Here is a 17412-nt window from a genome sequence, read left to right as displayed (position 1 = left end):
GTCCGCTTTGGGCACTCGACACGAGAACTTCCCAGGGGGGTACCTTATAAGGGGTGTGGATACCTTCCTTATCACAACACGTTTTAAAGTCGTGATGACAGTAAATCCCGTAAGAACTCTACAGTTAAGCGTGCTCAGGCGAGAGTAGTACTGGGATGGGTGACCCCCTAGGAAGTCCTCATGTCGAGTGCCCAAAGAGGACAATATTGTGATACGTGCCGGAGGGGGATGTTACAAATGATATCAAAACAGGGGCACGGGTCGATGTGTTCGACAGGGACGTCGAACCCTATAATGGGGGTGAAGGTGGGTTGCACCTGACCCCACATTGACTAGGAAGAAGAACGAAACATTTCCTTATAAGAGGTGTGAATGGAGTGAGTCTACGACCACAATGTCGGCCCACAAGTAAGAGTGTTGGATAGATGATTGTCTTTGTGATAATTATCTAGTGTTGATATGAAATATGATTATTGTGCTTGATATGTTTACTGTGTTTGATATGTGTTAGCAGTAGTAGGGGTGAAATACTCACCGATTACCGATTGAAAGATATCGAAAGGGAGGGTAGCTCCCAGTTACCGGTTGAAAGATACCGAAGGGGAGGTTAGTTCCCGGTTACTGGTTGAAAGATACCGAGGAGGAGTCCAGCTCCTGGCTATGCCCGAAAATTACCGGTTGAAAGATACCGAAGATTATACATTATTTTGTATGGGTATGATGAGGAACCCACAAAGCTTTGTGCTTACAGTTTTTAATTTTGGTTTCAGGTACCTCTTCAGCTAAGGGGGAGGAGCCGGCGGGGTAGCAGCGCATCATATATTCACACATGATATTCCACATTTGAGAAACCTGAGATTGTACTATGATATTATACAATTTGCTAATATGGTTTTGAGACTTGTGATTTGTGACTTTATGTTTGAAAGGATTTCAATGTTGTTTTCGGTTAGCTATTTTTACAAGTAATATACTTTAAAACATAAATTTTTGGGTCTCGATTTTGAGATGTTACACATATGCTAATGTATAAAATACAACCGTGCATTTTTTTTATTAGATCAAAGTCTAATGTATCTCTTACGTTGGGGCATTGCAAGATATAACCAGACGCTCCACTCGCACCTTTGAAAATACGCATAAACAAATCTTTATGCATTCAGAACGATCGACAGAAGTAATATCCTTGAAAAAAAAACATGTTCGTCAAAATAATCATGCATGAGATAATGGTGGACTTCTTTACGTTCTCTTTGGATATATTTTCTTCGTTTACATTGCGCAATGTTCGCTTCATAATTCTTAATTGCTTGTTCTAGCATATTATATACGCTGATGATATATTGTCATGAGAGCATCACATGAGGAAGATGACGATGAGGACTATTTTTTTATAAAATGATGGAGGCTTTAAAAGATGTATTGAAATTTATGTGTGTTGAAATATGAAAGTTTATGTGTTTATTTATAGTGGTTGATAAGAAGTAAAAAAATTGATTTACATTTTTATAAAAATATATACATTTATTTAAAAAATAAAAAAAGTTGGTAAAAACACATTCTCTCTCTCTCTCTCTCTCTCTCTCTCTCTCTCTCTCTCTCTCTCTCTCTCTCTCTCTCTCTCTCTCTCCTTTATAGGGGTGTCAACGGGACCAAGCGGGAGCGAAAATAGCTACCCCTACCCCTGGTCCCACCCGCAGACCGCAACCCGCAGTTACCTCTATCGCCCCCGATCCCACCCCCGGTTTACATGTATAAAATTTGATTTTTTTTTTTTTGCTAAAAAGTTGTTTTGTTTTTGGCTAAAAAGACTATGTTTAATAACTTTAAAAGCTTAAAATATGGTGTTTTAGAAACTAAAAAATTAAAAATTCAACATTACAAATCGACAATTCCAACAATCTTACAAATATAAAATACGACAAATCTAACATTACAAATAAAAAATACTTACATGTCCAAAAATATATGAGCAAATTCACTACAACTTCATTATCCATTAATTGGAAACGGGAAAGTAAAACCTAAAATTTGAAAATATATTTTGTATATGTATTTTATATTAAATATATATTCTTTTTAACATAAATGTATAACCGTGGCCCTCGTGGGAGTACGGGACGGAAATACCGACTCCTGACCCTGGTTCCGAAATTAAACGGGGTTTAATTCTGCCCCTGCCTCCGCTCCCGCTCTCGATTTTTTTTTATATAATTTATTCTCGTACAGTATCGAGGTTCCACATGAACGGGGTTCCACGAAAGTTTTTGACATCCCTACTCCTTTAGCAACACCCTGCCGAGCCCATTGATGAAAGTCATGGGCAGTGTTTGGCAATAACGTGTGCTATCAATTTTGTTGACGGCCCCACTAATGGCGTGTTTGGAAAAAGTAGATGTTAGCTAGAAGCGGTTAGCGGATAGCGGGTAGCTGGTAGCGGGAAGCTGTAGCTTTTATTTGTTATATGAGTGTTTGGCAAAAGTAGTTGGAAGCTTTTGAAATATATAAAACTACATAAAAGGACAACTGATTAATATATATATATATATATATATATATATATATATATATATATATATTTTAAGGGTAATTATGGAAATTAATTTCAAAAGGTCAGTAGCGTTTTGTTAAACGCTACATGAAGTAGCTTTTAGATTTGGAACATTTTGTTTAAACTAAAAGCTAGCGTATTGACAAACAAAGTTTTTTGTTTAAACTAGAACGTTTTGTTGAAAGCTAAAAGTTAGAAGCTCCGAAACGCTTCTAAAAGCTCCGTGTCAAACACGCCCTGAGTCTAAAGGATATTGTTTAAAAAAGCGTAGTAAGTTTGAAGTTTTGATGGTAAAAAAAATTGATGATTAGGTAAACCATTAAAATTAGAGTAAATTACTGAAACCGTCCCTGTGGTTTGGTCAAAATTGCACGTTTGGTCCCTAACTTTTTTTTTGCACTCGAATTATCCCTGTGGTTTGCTTTTGTTGCGTTTTTCGTCCCTATGGTTTGGTAAAATTTGCATGTTTGGTCCCTATCTTTATGTATGTAAGGGACGAAAAATGCAACAAAATCAAACCACATGGACGAAAAACACAACAAAATCAAACCACAGAACGATCTGAATGCAAAAAATAAGTTAGGGACCAAACGTGTAATTTTGACCAAACCACAGGGACAAGTTGAGTAATTTACTCTTAAAATTATGTAAACGGGTTTTATTAGAATATTTGAACCGATGGAAGTTGTAAAATTGACGGTTCGTAAAAACCGGTCATCGGCCTTTCGAAAACCTATATATAAGCATTCTCTTCGTCCCATCTTTGACACTCCAAATCAAGCACAAGTACAACGCTTAAGTGATCGGAGCTATTTTAGGGTTTTTCTTTCTTCATCGCTGATCGACAATGAGTACGGAAGGTTCGACTAAAGGCGGGAGAGGTAAATCTAAAATAACAAAATCAGTCTCCAGATCTCAGAAAGCTGGCATCCAATTCCCCGTCGGTAGAATCGCTCGATTCCTCAAAGCCGGTAAATACGCGGAACGTGTTGGTGCCGGAGCTCCAGTCTATCTCGCTGCCGTTCTTGAATACCTCGCTGCTGAGGTTGATCATTTACATTCGTTGTTTCATTTTATTTTTGGTTTGTGCTATTGTTCTTGTGATTTGATTTGGAGTTTGTTTTAGCAGGTCCTTGAATTGGCGGGAAATGCAGCGAGGGATAATAAGAAGAATCGGATTGTTCCGAGGCATATACAGTTGGCTGTGAGAAACGATGAGGAATTAAGCAAGCTTTTGGGGACTGTTACTATTGCTAATGGCGGCGTTTTACCTAATATTCATCACAATCTGTTGCCTAAAAAGTTTGGGAAGGGGAAGGATGAGATTGGATCTGCTTCGCAAGAATTCTAAGGGTTTAATTAGTATCTGCGACCGGATCTCATAGTTTTGAGGATTGTTAAACATCTTTGGGGTTTTTCATATTGTTTTCCTGATCTCAAAATCAATGTAAAACCCTGGCCTATATACGTAATACACATTGATCAGTTGATCCCTGATCCTGAATTTTGAAGATTAAATGAAATTTAGTTGTAAAAATTTGACATGAGGGTTTATTTTTGCTGTGTGTTATGCCAATGAACAAGAGTTTGCAAACGATATTATATGAGTTAATTAATACTAACACGCTTGACCTTGATGAAGGTAATCATCTTAAAGTTCATGAGAGTTTATTTTACATGCAATGGAACAGCATTTATCCTCTACTTATGTTCTAAGAACTTTTTTCAGGCATCCAAGTGGCAAAAAGACACAGACAAAGCCATGAATACTACTGTCGCTGGAAAAAAAAAAGAAACACGGTTCATACTTTTGCTACAAGCAGACTTTTTATATTTTGACAAAAATGAAATGTTACTTCTTTGATTCTGTTGCAGCTTTTGGGGAACCACATAACATGACGGGTTAGAATTTATCGTGTGATCATTGGCTCAGTAGGCAATACTTAATACGAACATTATTATGAATGGATATGAACACGTTGAGGAAACCCCATTGCTATATAATTGTGCTTGATTGAAGGGAAAAATAATTGTTACTAAAACCAATAAGCTTCTTCATGAGTTGACTTTTATCTTTTTTTTTTTTTTTTTTTTTTTTCTGTAAATTGTTATGAATAGTTGTGCATACAAGAGTTTGTTCTTCTTGTTACTTTTTAGGCTGCGGAATATCCAATGACTTAGGGATGAAACAACTGGTAGAACATGCCTTTGATAGATTGACAAGAATATTTTTTATTAATTAATTAAATTCTTAAACAGTATTTTGATAAACAAATATTCTTTATTAATAGATAATATCACGATGACGAGGGCATTAAGTAAATATAAGTTTTAACTTTTTAGTAAAGATATTGTAGTTTTTGGCATTAAGTAAATATAAGTTTTAACTTTTTAGTAAAGATATTGTAGTTTTTGGTTGACAAAGAAGAAAGAAAATAAAATTTTCATGTGAGAAAGCTATTTAATACCATGAGAAGAATTCTGTTTTTTTATTTTTTTATTACTTTTTTAGTTGATCGCTTTCCAGATTGTTACTTCCGGGAGTATTCCATTTCCACCAGATACAGATACAGCCTTTCAAACACAGTTTGGTCTTTGCTGGCCCACTAACTCTCATTCTCCCTTTTTTGATTTTTCCCTGTTAATCCCCGTCTTTGATGCGTTCATCCTGTGGGGTTTCACTTTCACCCAAATTTCAATTCAAAATCAGCAGAAGAAGATTCAAAAGTCTCAACATCGATCGTCAAATTTCATGTTCTATTATTTGTCAACTTTTTTGTACTAACAATTGAAGCAGTAATAGTGATTTAGATAGAGAGTCTCACTAAAACTCAGGGACCACGTCTCCCACCACCTCCATTCACCATCGTGGCACGGAGGTGGGATTTGCTCCAATCCTTTTTTCTCTTTCGAACGTTTCATTGAGATTCGTTTCTTATTCTTTCTACTTGGTAGAATTGATTTTGGGGATCCATAAGAATTGGGGTTTTGGCTTTGATGGGTTCAAAGCCTTGGCTACAACCCGCTCCCTCCTATCACCCATTGGAGACGTATTGGGACACTGAAGACGACGCCCCTGGACCTAGATGTGCCCACACTCTGACCGCCGTCGCCCAAACCAAAGCTCACGGCCCTCGGCTGATCTTATTCGGCGGCGCCACTGCCATCGAAGGTGGCGCTTCCTCCCCCGTCCCCGGCATCAGTAATGTTTTAAACCTCTCTTAATCCTTACATAAATAATTTGAAATAGCTTCGAGTTATTGACTCTTTGTTGGATTCACAACTTTAGGGTTAGCTGGCGTGACAAATTCTGTTCATTCTTACGATGTTCTGACCAGGAAATGGACCAGGTAGTTCTAATTCGTTCTTGTATTTGATTTAACTTTTCTACAAGTCAATGCTAATGTTTTTTTTTTTTTTCAGAATTCGACCAGCTGGAGAACCACCTTCACCCAGGGCTGCTCATGCAGCTGCTGTTGTTGGAACCATGGTTGTATTTCAGGTAACCATAAATCCATAATTATGAACTAAAGCGAAAAAAAAAAAAAAAAAAAAGAGAGAGAGAGAGCTTTTAGCCTTTTATCTGATTTTTTGGTTTTTGATAAACTGATTGTGCATGATTAGGGCGGCATTGGTCCTGCTGGGCATTCAACAGATGATCTTTATGTGCTTGACATGACTAATGATAAATACAAATGGCACAGGTAACCTTTTTTGTGGAATTGGAATTCTCAGTTAATGCTTACAATTCTGTTCAAGTGTTGACTTGATTTCTTGTTTGTGGTGTGCAGACTTGTTGTTCAAGGACAGGGTCCTGGCCCGCGATATGGCCATGTCATGGACTTGGTTGCACAACGATACCTAGTTACTGTTAGTGGCAATGATGGTGAGTGGATTTATGAACAGATGGGTGCATTTACATTCTTGTAATTGTAATTTGTAACCACTAACAATATCATCTGTGATCTGTGTTTTTCTCTAGGAAAGAGAGTATTGTCAGATGCTTGGGCTCTGGATACTGCTCAAAAACCATATGCATGGCAGAAGCTGAATCCAGAAGGTGATAAACCTTCTGCTAGAATGTAAGTGGATATTTTTAGTTGTAAGTAGATAATTGTCCTTTATTTGAGATTGAGGGTATTTGTGTATTCTGTCGATTTTATGTTGGTCTTTTCAGGTATGCAACAGCTAGCGCACGCTCAGATGGCATGTTTTTGCTTTGTGGTGGAAGAGACACCTCTGGCACGGTATGTGGATTATCATTATCAATTATCATGTAGGCTTACCATAATATTCTATTACTATATTTAATTTTAATACAGTGATTACAGTCCATTGTCCACTTTTAAAAATTCTATTAATAATTATTATATTATATAAGATGATAAAAGCTATACTAGTATACATAAACCTGTACATTTACTTAATAATGTGGTTTAGGAGGTTTTAAGTATTTGGATACAGTATGGGTGATTTGTGACCTATTTGACCCATCTGAGTTGCTTCATACTAGCCAAGTTCTTTTAAATATATACCATTCGACCCGATGAAGATAATGTATAACCCAAATTAACCCATTTTTAGGTAAACAGATGAGTACATACAACTTGATGCTTTTTCTCTCTTTTTTTTATTAACAATATTACAGTTCAAAATTTCATATTATAACCAGCCAATATTGTTAAACCAATAACAAATGAGTACAAGTCTTTTTGTAAGATTGAGTAGATTTTGTGATGGTTTTAGTTGTATGTGTGCATGTGCAGCCGTTGGCAGATGCTTATGGACTCCTGATGCATAGGAATGGCCAATGGGAATGGACTCTTGCACCTGGAGTCTCCCCATCATCAAGATACCAACATGCCTCTGTAAGTAATAGGACTCTGACTCTCTCTCCCTCTTGTGTGTGAGTGTGTGTGTGTGTGTGTAAAGTTGCTAATGATGAATTGATCTGGTGGTAATCAGGTCTTTGTTGGGGCTCGGCTGCATGTTACAGGAGGTGTTCTGAGGGGGGGTCGGGCTGTAGATGGTGAAGCAGCCGTTGCAGGTTAATTCATATGGATTAAGTTTGTATTTTTTTTTTAATATAATTAACGAGTGAGTGTATATAAATAAGCAGATATGAATTTTACTTTTACAGTTTTGGACACGGCTGCTGGTGTTTGGTTAGATAGACATGGGTTGGTGACCGCCACACGGACTACGAAGCCCCAAACAGAAGATCCTTCTTTGGAAGTCATGCGCCGTTGTCGCCATGCTGCTTCTGCTGTCGGTGTCCGTTTATATATCTATGGTGGCCTCAGGGGAGGTAAGGCTTAAACCCAATAAATTCACTACTCATAAGTCAAACAGAATATGTATATATATATATATATATATATATATATATATATATATATATTTTTTATAATATAATATTGTTTGTTATATGTGTGGTGCAGAGATTTTGTTAGATGATTTCCTAATCGCTGAGAATTCGCCTTACCAATCTGATGTGAATACTCCTGTACTAACATCAGAGAGAAGCTCCAGTCCCAGGACAAATCCTTTGACCCCATTTGATCCTTTAACTCCTGATAATGGATCTCAAAGTCCCTCATCTGGAGGCTTAAGGTTATTAGTCGTGATATATTTTAAAGGGAAAAAGTTGAATTTTGGAAAACCCTTTTTGCTAGAATAACTTTGAAAATGGAGAAAGTTGGTTTCCAAATTTCAACTTTTCCCGTATTATAGAACATGACATAATGTTGTTGGTTTTATTAATTATGGAAGTGATTGATGATGATGATGTTTGGGTTGGGCTGACAGCATGGACAAAGAATCAATGAACAGGCTGGTGGAAGCTTCGGCTGCTGAAGCGGAAGCTGCTAATGCGGTGTGGCAAGCCGCACAGGCACATGCTGCATCTCCTGAAGAGACATCTGTTGCAGCAGCAGATGATAACAGCGCACAAGCTGCAGATAATCATTCGGAGGGTAGTGATGGGGAGGGAGATGTTCGACTTCATCCAAGAGCTGTATGATATTTCTTGTTTTCTAACATTATGTTACTATTCAGATGCTAAAGTAACAGTAACATACTGCAGGTTGTTGTGGCGAAAGAGGCTGTGGGTAACCTAGGTGGACTGGTGAGGCAGTTGTCCTTGGATCAGTTTGAAAACGAAAGCAGACGAATGATTCCTTTGCAAAATGACATGTCATATTCTGCCAAAAAGTTTACAAGGCAAAAGTCACCACAAGGGCTCCATAAGAAGGTAAAAATTCCGAGTCCATTTTTTCTGTTATTGATTTACTTAGTATATATGGATGTTTTTTTTGCAGATCATATCTACTTTGCTTAGGCCTAGAAACTGGAAACCTCCTGCCAACAGGAGGTTTTTCCTGGATTCTTATGAGGTGGGAGAGCTTTGCTACACGGCTGAGCAGATATTTTTGCATGAGCCTACAGTACTTCAGCTGAAAGCTCCCATCAAAGTGTTTGGTGATTTACATGGTCAGTTTGGTGATCTGATGCGGTTGTTTGATGAATACGGATATCCTTCAACAGCTGGAGATATAACGTAAGTATGACTAGATTATAATACTTGATTTGTGTTGTTGTTTACTTGTTTTTGTGTGTGGGTCCACTCCAGGTATATCGACTATTTATTCCTTGGGGATTATGTTGACCGAGGACAACATAGTTTGGAAACCATCACTCTGCTCCTTGCTCTAAAGGTAAGCAAGCAAGCCAGCCATCCAACATCATACTATGATTTGATTTGATTTGATTTGATTTATTAATAATAATTATTATGTTGGTTGGTTGTTATCAGATTCAGTATCCGGAGAATGTTCACTTGATACGAGGGAATCATGAGGCTGCTGATATCAACGCACTCTTTGGTTTCCGTCTTGAATGCATTGAAAGAATGGTATGATTCTGCTGATGAAGGGTTTTTATTTTTTATATGCATGGATGGACTATGGATGTACGTAATACATAATGCATATAATACATAATACATACAGGGAGAGAATGATGGGATATGGGCATGGACACGGTTCAATCAGCTATTCAACCATCTTCCACTTGCAGCGCTTATTGAGAAAAAGATAATCTGTATGCATGGTGGCATAGGGAGATCCATACATTTAGTTGAACAGATTGAGAAAATAGAAAGGCCCATAACCATGGATGCCGGATCCCTTGTCCTCATGGATCTGCTCTGGTAACCAACTAAATTCTGCTTTTTTTTTTTATTTTGTTTTGTTTTGTTGTGTTGTGTTTCAACTTTCAAGACAAGAAAGATAAGGATACATCATAATTTATACATATACATTTATTCTTATATCTGGCTGGCAGGTCTGATCCTACAGAAAATGATAGCGTGGAAGGTCTGAGGCCAAACGCTAGGGGCCCTGGTCTCGTCACTTTTGGGGTATGTATGTTTTAGTTATTTACAGCTACTGATTAGTTTATGCATAATATTATAGCTAGTAACTACTACATGCATTGCATTTGCAGCCTGACAGGGTTTCGGACTTTTGTAAGAGGAACAAACTTCAGCTGATTATAAGAGCGCATGAATGTGTAATGGACGGGTTTGAAAGATTTGCTCAGGGACAACTCATTACCCTTTTCTCTGCAACCAATTACTGCGGTAACAATTAGAAAATTTTTGATTTTGGTATCTCATCTAATCAAAATATAAAATTATGGTGGGTTTGTTTGTGGGTTTCAGGTACGGCTAACAATGCTGGTGCTATACTAGTAATCGGGAGGGGGCTGATGATTGTTCCAAAACTCATTCATCCATTGCCACCTCCACTTCAATCACCAGAAACTTCTCCAGAACGTCCCCCCCAAGATGACACCTGGATGCAGGTTTCTCTTCTCTTCACACTTCAATTTATAATGTCTTATCATTCTGATTCCGATTCTGTGTTGTTTGTAGGAGTTGAATATACAAAGACCACCTACCCCAACCAGGGGACGCCCACAACCTGACCACGATAGGAGTTCCCTTGCATATATTTGACAAGCATATCCATTTTTGAACTATTTTCTTTCTTCTTCTTCTTGTATGTGGAAGGCAACTGCATGCATGGCCACTGGCAAGGGTTTGTCTTGTATTTTATTTAAATTATATTATAGTTATCAAGACTGTTTGTAACATATCATACCATGCACATAGTTTTATTCCCATAAATATATATATATTGTAAATTTGGGCATATTTTGTTACATCACAAGACAAATGATGGTGTGTACTGGTACTGTAGAAATAAAAAAAAACTAAATGTAGCTTACTTTTATCTTGATCCAATATTTGTTATGTAATACGCTTGCACTTGGTTATGATGAGCTCACCAGACTAGTTACAATTTCACCCAAATGTGATCTGTGTACAGGTAGCTTTGTTAATGTTTGGAATAAAGGAATAACTGTCGTATATTGCAACTGCCCCAAAATGATCACGTTGCAGAGCATCTTAGGATAAGTGTGCTGTCTTAGTTCAATTGAATTTTGATTATACATTGTGTAATGATTTGATCAAATAACTAATTAAATGTTCAAACTACCACATACACACATGTTCCGCTTTATGGTTTCAGCACCAACAAGATACGTTTTAAAGATATCAAATGTTACAAGGTTGACCTGAACAAAATAAGCATCTACTACAGAAATGAAAACATACAAAACTAATTAACCTCTTTCCCTTCTCTGTAAACACATGCTTTGTGCATAAAATTACACACACACACATGAGGATGATAAAACAACAATCTACATATTCCCCTATCGTCTACACCTATAAACGACATCTTTTTAATTAAACCCCTCCACTTGATGCTTCCTCTCCCTAGTTATAGGCCACTGCAAAAAATACAGCAACAATCACACAGATTAACAACAGAAGCAGGAATTTTTTATTAAAAAATCATTTGTGTTACGTCTTTGATGCAGAAGCAGGCAGATCGTGTCCTTTGTTTGCAAGTCTGAGTGCCCTGAGTTTAGCAGATGCTCTGATGGAATGTATCATGGGCACCTCGTCATCTTCATCCATTTGATTTTCTTCCTCATCTATGGAATCCTCGTCTTCACTTGAGCTGTTGTCAGCAAACAGTTTCTTCCCCTCCATCAATGGTGGTTTCTTACGTGGCCTACCCCGCCCACGTTTAACAGTACTCACCTCTTTTTCATCTGACAGACCAAACCAAATCAATCATCACTTAATTAATAAATACACGACACATGGAGCATAACATAACATAATATAACCAACCAACCAACCAACCTTCATTTCTCAAACATTTCTCATGTATGCTGGCCATAAATGCCTTGAATGGGGCCCACCCACTTGGATCTTGATCCATGTTTTCACCTCTTGTTCGATCCTCAAGATCCTTTATACTGTGTCAATTGTTTGTTGTATGATTAGTATAGTATAACTGACTGCATTACAAAAAAAAAAAAGTAAAGTAAGCTTACATGGCAAGATTATCAGACTTAGCAAGCCTGGATGCGAAATTTATAATAGCAGCCATTAAAAAAGGCAAACGCCATGGACGATCCATGAAGGCAAGATTGATTCCATTGTGCATGATTTTTAATATGACCCCTCTGTATTTCATGCGTGCAGCTGCACCAACAAAGAAACCGGAAAGCCGAGCTGACAGATCTTTACATTCTTTGAACCTCTGGGCAGACAATGACTCATTGTCCGCCGTACTCAGATACCTCCCATATGCCTATATCCCAAATACAATCAAAATAATAATTACTATTTACTAGGATCATCAAGTATATATTTTTTTTCTTAAAAAAAAACAATTATTATTTACCTGTTTGAGTGCCCCTAGAAATATATCAGACACATCTTCGTTCTTTTTTCTAAGAGAAATAATCAGACTTTTTACTACTTCAGCCACACCTGGCCCATGCATTACATAATGAGAAATAATATCCGGGGCAAGATGCTCCTGCAAATACTCCTGCATTTTAAATATATAAATCACACTGCACTTTTTTGCCATAAATAAACAAACAAGAAACTTGAATGATAAAATTTAAAAAAAAAACAAAAAACAAAAAAGGTACCTTGGGAACAGCTTCAGTTGCAACTAGCTTGGAAGCTGCAATCATAATAGAATCTCGATTCGTCTCTTCCACATACTCTTTGTTAGCTTCTTCATCTTCCGTCTCGTCTGCATACAAGAAAAACAAGTGTTCAATCACTTATTAACAATTTTTTTTTTTTTTTTTGAGAAAGTTATGTTACCTGAAACATCAAACTGCTGCTCACAAAGCTTCCAGAATCTTCTAATGGTAGAGATGTCAGGACAGTATCCTAAACTCTCCAGATGTGTTGCTTCAAAGAGCGGCTTTCTGAACAAACACCATGACTCTGCAAGTATTGTACAGACCTTGGAAAAAATGGGAGAGAGTTTAGAAAATACCAAATTTGGTTCAAAATTCAAAAAAAAAAATGCAATATATATGCTCACCCTACTAGCAATGAGGTTTCTAGAAGTTCCTTTTCCTTGAGCTTCAGGTGGGTTTTGCAAAAAGTAATCAAGCTCATTAAATAGAATGTTCCGTTTGGATACCAGAGAAGACAAGGATTCCTCAGAGACAACTTTGCTGTTCAAAATCGAGCATAAACACCAGGCAACATGTATATACATGTTGAGAAGCAGAAAACTGACAACCTACATAATACATTTATTCAAATATGTAAAAGCATTGAAAATATGTTTAAAAAAGATTTGGATTCAAACCTCGTCATCTATGTGGCGGAAATTTTTTAGAACCATAGCAATATCATCATACAGACTTTCAATTGGTACAGGCCTTAACAATTGCAGCTCATATAATCTCTTCATGTTTACAAGAAGTGAGTACTCGTCATCACCATCCTACAAACAAAATACACATCTTAGTTTCACCAAGATAAACTCACTCACATTTAGGAATCCTAGTGATATTAAATTGTAATACAATCATACCGCTACTTCTTTTATTGCAGCTTTAAGTTTAACAATAAGCTCCTCCTCAAGCTTCTTCAGTTTATTTTGAGCAAAATCTTGTAGCTCACCCCGGCTTCCAGTTATGCAGAAGTTGATAGCTTTAACACAAGATCTGAGAGCATCTTTGTCACCATGTTTGAAGAACGTCTCTATTATCAGGTCAAGAACCGTTTTAAAACCCTGGAATAAAAAAAATAATAAACAATTCTTTTAAGTAAGACTTTACAAACATATATAATGAACAAAAAGGGAAATTTTAATTTTTACCAGCCTACCTGTTCCTGTCTCTTCAGTGAGTAAAGCTCAAGATTCATGTGAACAATAATTTCAACAAGCGAAGGGACTTTCGTTTTGTCAGTCATATATTTGCGCATAAGTGGTGCGTAGTTCTTCATCATAGCAACAGTTATATCCTTCCTATTGCTGTCAATCATTTCCTATATTTGAAGCAAAATATATATATATATATATATATATATATATATATATATATATATATATATTATTATGGCAAGACTTATACTTGATTATGAAACAATGAAATAAGGCGACTTGCTTACCCTCTGAGCTTTAGTGTAGGACTGTTTCCTATGGTCGATAACAGGAACAATCCTCTCTCCAACAGCCTTCTTGACAGATGCACAGAACAATCGTGTCAAGTTTGTTGCATCATCATCTGTAAGCTCAATTGAGGGATTCTCATCCAACAGCATAGAGATTATACGCTTCCAGTCCTTCATGGCATCCATGAACTCCCAAATGTCATCAATCACATAGGTACTTAGCATTTGATCTGCTGAAAACTCTTTTAGTATTTGCAGCATCCTGAGAAGATGAATATGTGATGAATCGCCTTCATCTCCTGATGAACGAGACTGTGAGTTGTTGAACTTCTGAGCAACAACATGATCATACACAAGCGCCCCAATGGCATGCCTGATTTCGGGAGGATCATCGATTAATAAATCATATAATGAGCCTAAATCGTCATCCGGAACCAACTGATGTCTGCAATGAGCCACAGATAATGTTAAAATTATCCACATTAAACTGAATACAAATAATCAAAAAGGGTATTCCGATAGATACCTCAATAGCTGTTTTACAAGACTGATAGCACACACTGCAACAGACAGATCAAGATCATCAGCAAGATCCAGCATCCGTTTATAAAATCGCTCAGTAAACAATCCAAGAGATGGCACATTGTCATCCACATCATACAGATTTTGCAATGCAAGGACTGAAGCTTTCCTGACGCCAGCATTCTTCAGATATATATAAATAAAATAACATTAATAAATGATCCTTTTGTGGGTGAGCAGGAACATAATTTATAAAAAGATAAGAGCCACAAAAGCAACTTACCTTGTCGTTCAGTGTCCATCCAAGATATTTCAAGTACAAATCCTGCAAGAACAGTGATGGGTATGAGATGATCCATGTTCCAAGTGATTGTATGCACGACATGCGGATTTCAGGATCAATGTCTCGATAACGATGCACAAACAACCTTCAAAACAATCAAGAAGCTGTTACTGAACTGAAGAAACTATGGTAAGCATGAAGCAACTAGAAAGAAAGCCTCTTATTAAGTGAGTACCCTGTAAATATTTTGCGCATCATCTCCTCTATCATTGTGATCTTTTCATGCATCTCTGAAAGCCTCTTATTAAGTGATTCGATATGAGGCCCCTCAGAGTTTTTCTTCTTCTCAGCAGTTAACTGCCTTTGGGTAGTCTGGCGATGGGCAGCAAGTATCTTGGCAGCCCCTATGAAGGAGGTGACCATCTGGAGCCCCACCATGGAAGCAACATGGCGATAAACTCTCGGGGGTGTACTGAAAAAGTGTGTATACTGAGAAAGAGATGTATTTTGAAAGCTATAGAACAAAGTGTAGGTATACCAACCATGACAAAGCAATAACGTAGTCCATGCACTTGTCAAACAATACTTGATCAAACAATGGTCCATTTTGGCACTCTGATACCAAATTATCCCAGAATGAGACAAGGTTCTCCTTAAAACTTCTGAATTCCTTCTTTTTTGAATTTTGATAGTCTTCAACTCTGCCCTAAATTTCATCACGCTAAGCAGAAAACATAGGAATGGATGTCATATGTTGGTAGAGCTTAAAAGAACATGGAAATTAACTATAACAAAAGGATACTTGTGCAGCCAGATTTACAAGAGCAACTACAACATCATCAACATTAGTTTCGTCCAAGAATTCTCCTTGGATGTTATATGTAGCTCCACAAGCCTGTACATTTTCAAGTCTAATCAGGTAAACATTCGAGTCACTAAAATGAAGTGTGACATTTCTTCAGGCTACTGGGATATGGGGGCAACATAGGAAAGTAACTATGTTTGAGATTGGAGAAAACCAAATGCATATTTACGGATTTACCTCAAACAGCATCGTTAAGAGTTCAACCATTGCAGGTTTCGGATCCTTCTCATATCGCTCAACCCATGATTTAACCACTTGTGGAATGAATTTCCCATTGCTTTTAACGACCTCTAATGAAGAGAAAGGGTAAACAATATGAATGCATGTTGAAATGATAGTTTATGCAGTGTAAAAAAAAATTGACACTAAACTTTCACATGGAACAACAGACAAAGATAGTTTAGGCAGTATAGGCTATGATACAGCATTGAACTAGCCGATAACAATCCATGTCTTGATGAAGCGTAACTATCTTATAAACTCAAATCACTTTAGTTTGACCACTATAATTTTAAGGCTTGAAGTAGGAAACTCCCAACCCATCCCTCTTCTTCTTTCCAACATCGTCTACTGGTATTATCCACATAGTTTACCTCGTATGTTCTTTTTTTTATTGTAAATTGAATGATGAATTGAGCATTACAATAAATGATTTTATAACACCCAACTCCAATTTATGAACGATATTAATTTCACTAAACTCACCGATTAAATTCTGATCAAAAGCTTTGGATGCCGTAGTAGAAGGAGCTGCTTCCGCAGTTCGAGTTCGGGTAGGTTTCCGACGAGGTTCGACGAATTCATCTGCAGACTCCTCCTCAGACTCGACAATATCTCTAATATCACTTACTAACCCATCGAAAGTCCTCGTCTGAACTCTATTCCTTTTCTGTTAACACATAAGCACATCAATTAATTTCATATCCACACAATTACACAAACAGGCGAATATGAAATTTTAAAACCCTAGTTATCAAATCACTTCACAATAAAAAATAACTTGCGAGCATATTTCAAGACTAACCGAGCGGCGAACGAGTGGCTCAGGAACATCGGGTTCGTCTTCCATGGCGTTGTGATCTTGAGTGTGTGTGTAGTGTGTGAGATTTGGGAATTTCCCGCCAGGAAATGAAGCAAATTATTTGGGGCTCCGGAGATGTTGGTGTTTATATACCTACACGGTTACTTGCACCGTACAACGAGTGCATCCTGTCTTTTGGAAGACGGCTTTCACCGGATCATTTCCCACTCTTTTCCAGTAATTTCGTAGATAATTTTTTACTACTTTCCGTCTATCGTATACGATTAAAATAATGTGATCCGTATTTCTCAACCCGCATCCAGATTCATAACCAGATTGGCCAATCTTGGTTCAGGTTCGGATCCTTCTAATGATCCGGTTTATGGGAAAAAGTCCAATCGGGAATTCCAAAACTTAATGGGAATATGATTTATCAAGGTAATTAACTTTTCGGTATGTTTACATCTGGGTAACTATTTTTTTTTTTTACATATGTAGGTAACAAACTTTTTGAAAGTGTTCACATATGACCATTATGACCTGCTATAGCAAGTTAAATCCTAGATGTGAACTTTTTCAACAAGTTTGTTAC

The 17412-nt window shown here is 37.2% G+C and overlaps 3 protein-coding genes across 4 annotated transcripts; 2 read left to right on the top strand and 1 right to left on the bottom strand.

The window, feature by feature from the left end:
- Positions 1-3309: 3309 nt before the first annotated feature.
- LOC145018129 (histone H2AX-like) lies at positions 3310-4565 on the top strand. The gene is made up of 3 exons (XM_078976044.1): positions 3310-3596; positions 3681-4193; positions 4281-4565. The coding sequence occupies exons 1-2, from the start codon at positions 3399-3401 to the stop codon at positions 3900-3902; spliced, it is 420 nt and encodes a 139-aa protein (XP_078832170.1). The 5' UTR covers positions 3310-3398; the 3' UTR covers positions 3903-4193; positions 4281-4565.
- Positions 4566-5109: 544 nt separating this feature from the next.
- On the top strand, positions 5110-10848 carry BSL1 (BRI1 suppressor 1 (BSU1)-like 1). 2 transcript variants are annotated; one of them, XM_078976043.1, is made up of 22 exons: positions 5110-5430; positions 5507-5753; positions 5841-5901; positions 5975-6053; positions 6176-6255; positions 6343-6437; positions 6534-6633; positions 6729-6798; positions 7318-7419; positions 7517-7598; positions 7692-7859; positions 7993-8164; positions 8360-8567; positions 8637-8804; positions 8872-9110; positions 9183-9267; positions 9366-9464; positions 9562-9761; positions 9896-9971; positions 10058-10193; positions 10275-10417; positions 10488-10848. In XM_078976043.1, exons 2-22 carry the CDS (start codon positions 5549-5551, stop codon positions 10569-10571), a joined length of 2652 nt encoding a protein of 883 aa, XP_078832169.1. In that variant the 5' UTR covers positions 5110-5430; positions 5507-5548; the 3' UTR covers positions 10572-10848. The 2 variants fall into 2 exon arrangements, with proteins under 2 accessions (XP_078832169.1, XP_078832168.1); XM_078976042.1 differs by having other exon boundaries at positions 5110-5753.
- Positions 10849-11078: 230 nt separating this feature from the next.
- SCC3 (sister-chromatid cohesion protein 3) lies at positions 11079-16984 on the bottom strand. Its single transcript, XM_078976041.1, has 20 exons — positions 16824-16984; positions 16505-16688; positions 15977-16089; positions 15737-15829; positions 15477-15640; positions 15170-15406; positions 14935-15079; positions 14656-14834; positions 14127-14574; positions 13842-14003; positions 13546-13746; positions 13318-13455; positions 13045-13248; positions 12819-12963; positions 12638-12744; positions 12382-12531; positions 12029-12288; positions 11835-11950; positions 11491-11740; positions 11079-11413 (listed from the first exon to the last, which is right to left on the bottom strand). Exons 1-20 carry the CDS (start codon positions 16866-16868, stop codon positions 11404-11406), a joined length of 3351 nt encoding a protein of 1116 aa, XP_078832167.1. The 5' UTR covers positions 16869-16984; the 3' UTR covers positions 11079-11403.
- Between the last annotated feature and the right edge of the window lie 428 nt (positions 16985-17412).

This window comes from Lactuca saligna, chromosome 9 (genome assembly GCF_052625555.1).
Source record: "Lactuca saligna cultivar CGN05327 chromosome 9, ASM5262555v1, whole genome shotgun sequence".
Lineage (NCBI taxonomy): Eukaryota > Viridiplantae > Streptophyta > Magnoliopsida > Asterales > Asteraceae > Lactuca > Lactuca saligna.
The sequence above is the reverse complement of the archived record's forward strand: the minus strand, read 5'-3'. Positions and strand labels throughout refer to the sequence as shown.

Excerpts from the sequence above, each read along its gene's own strand:
- LOC145018129 (XM_078976044.1), top strand. The coding sequence starts at position 3,399 with ATGAGTACGGAAGGTTCGACTAAAGGCGGGAGAGGTAAATCTAAAATA. Across the intron at positions 3,597-3,680 it reads TTGAATACCTCGCTGCTGAG|GTCCTTGAATTGGCGGGAAA; the intron begins GTTGATCATTTA and ends TTGTTTTAGCAG.
- BSL1 (XM_078976043.1), top strand. The coding sequence starts at position 5,549 with ATGGGTTCAAAGCCTTGGCTACAACCCGCTCCCTCCTATCACCCATTG. Across the intron at positions 8,805-8,871 it reads CACAAGGGCTCCATAAGAAG|ATCATATCTACTTTGCTTAG; the intron begins GTAAAAATTCCG and ends TTTTTTTTGCAG. Across the intron at positions 10,418-10,487 it reads AAGATGACACCTGGATGCAG|GAGTTGAATATACAAAGACC; the intron begins GTTTCTCTTCTC and ends TGTTGTTTGTAG.
- SCC3 (XM_078976041.1), bottom strand. The coding sequence starts at position 16,868 with ATGGAAGACGAACCCGATGTTCCTGAGCCACTCGTTCGCCGCTCG. Across the intron at positions 12,532-12,637 it reads CAACTGAAGCTGTTCCCAAG|GAGTATTTGCAGGAGCATCT; the intron begins GTACCTTTTTTG and ends TTTAAAATGCAG. Across the intron at positions 11,741-11,834 it reads GAAATGTTTGAGAAATGAAG|ATGAAAAAGAGGTGAGTACT; the intron begins GTTGGTTGGTTG and ends TTGGTCTGTCAG.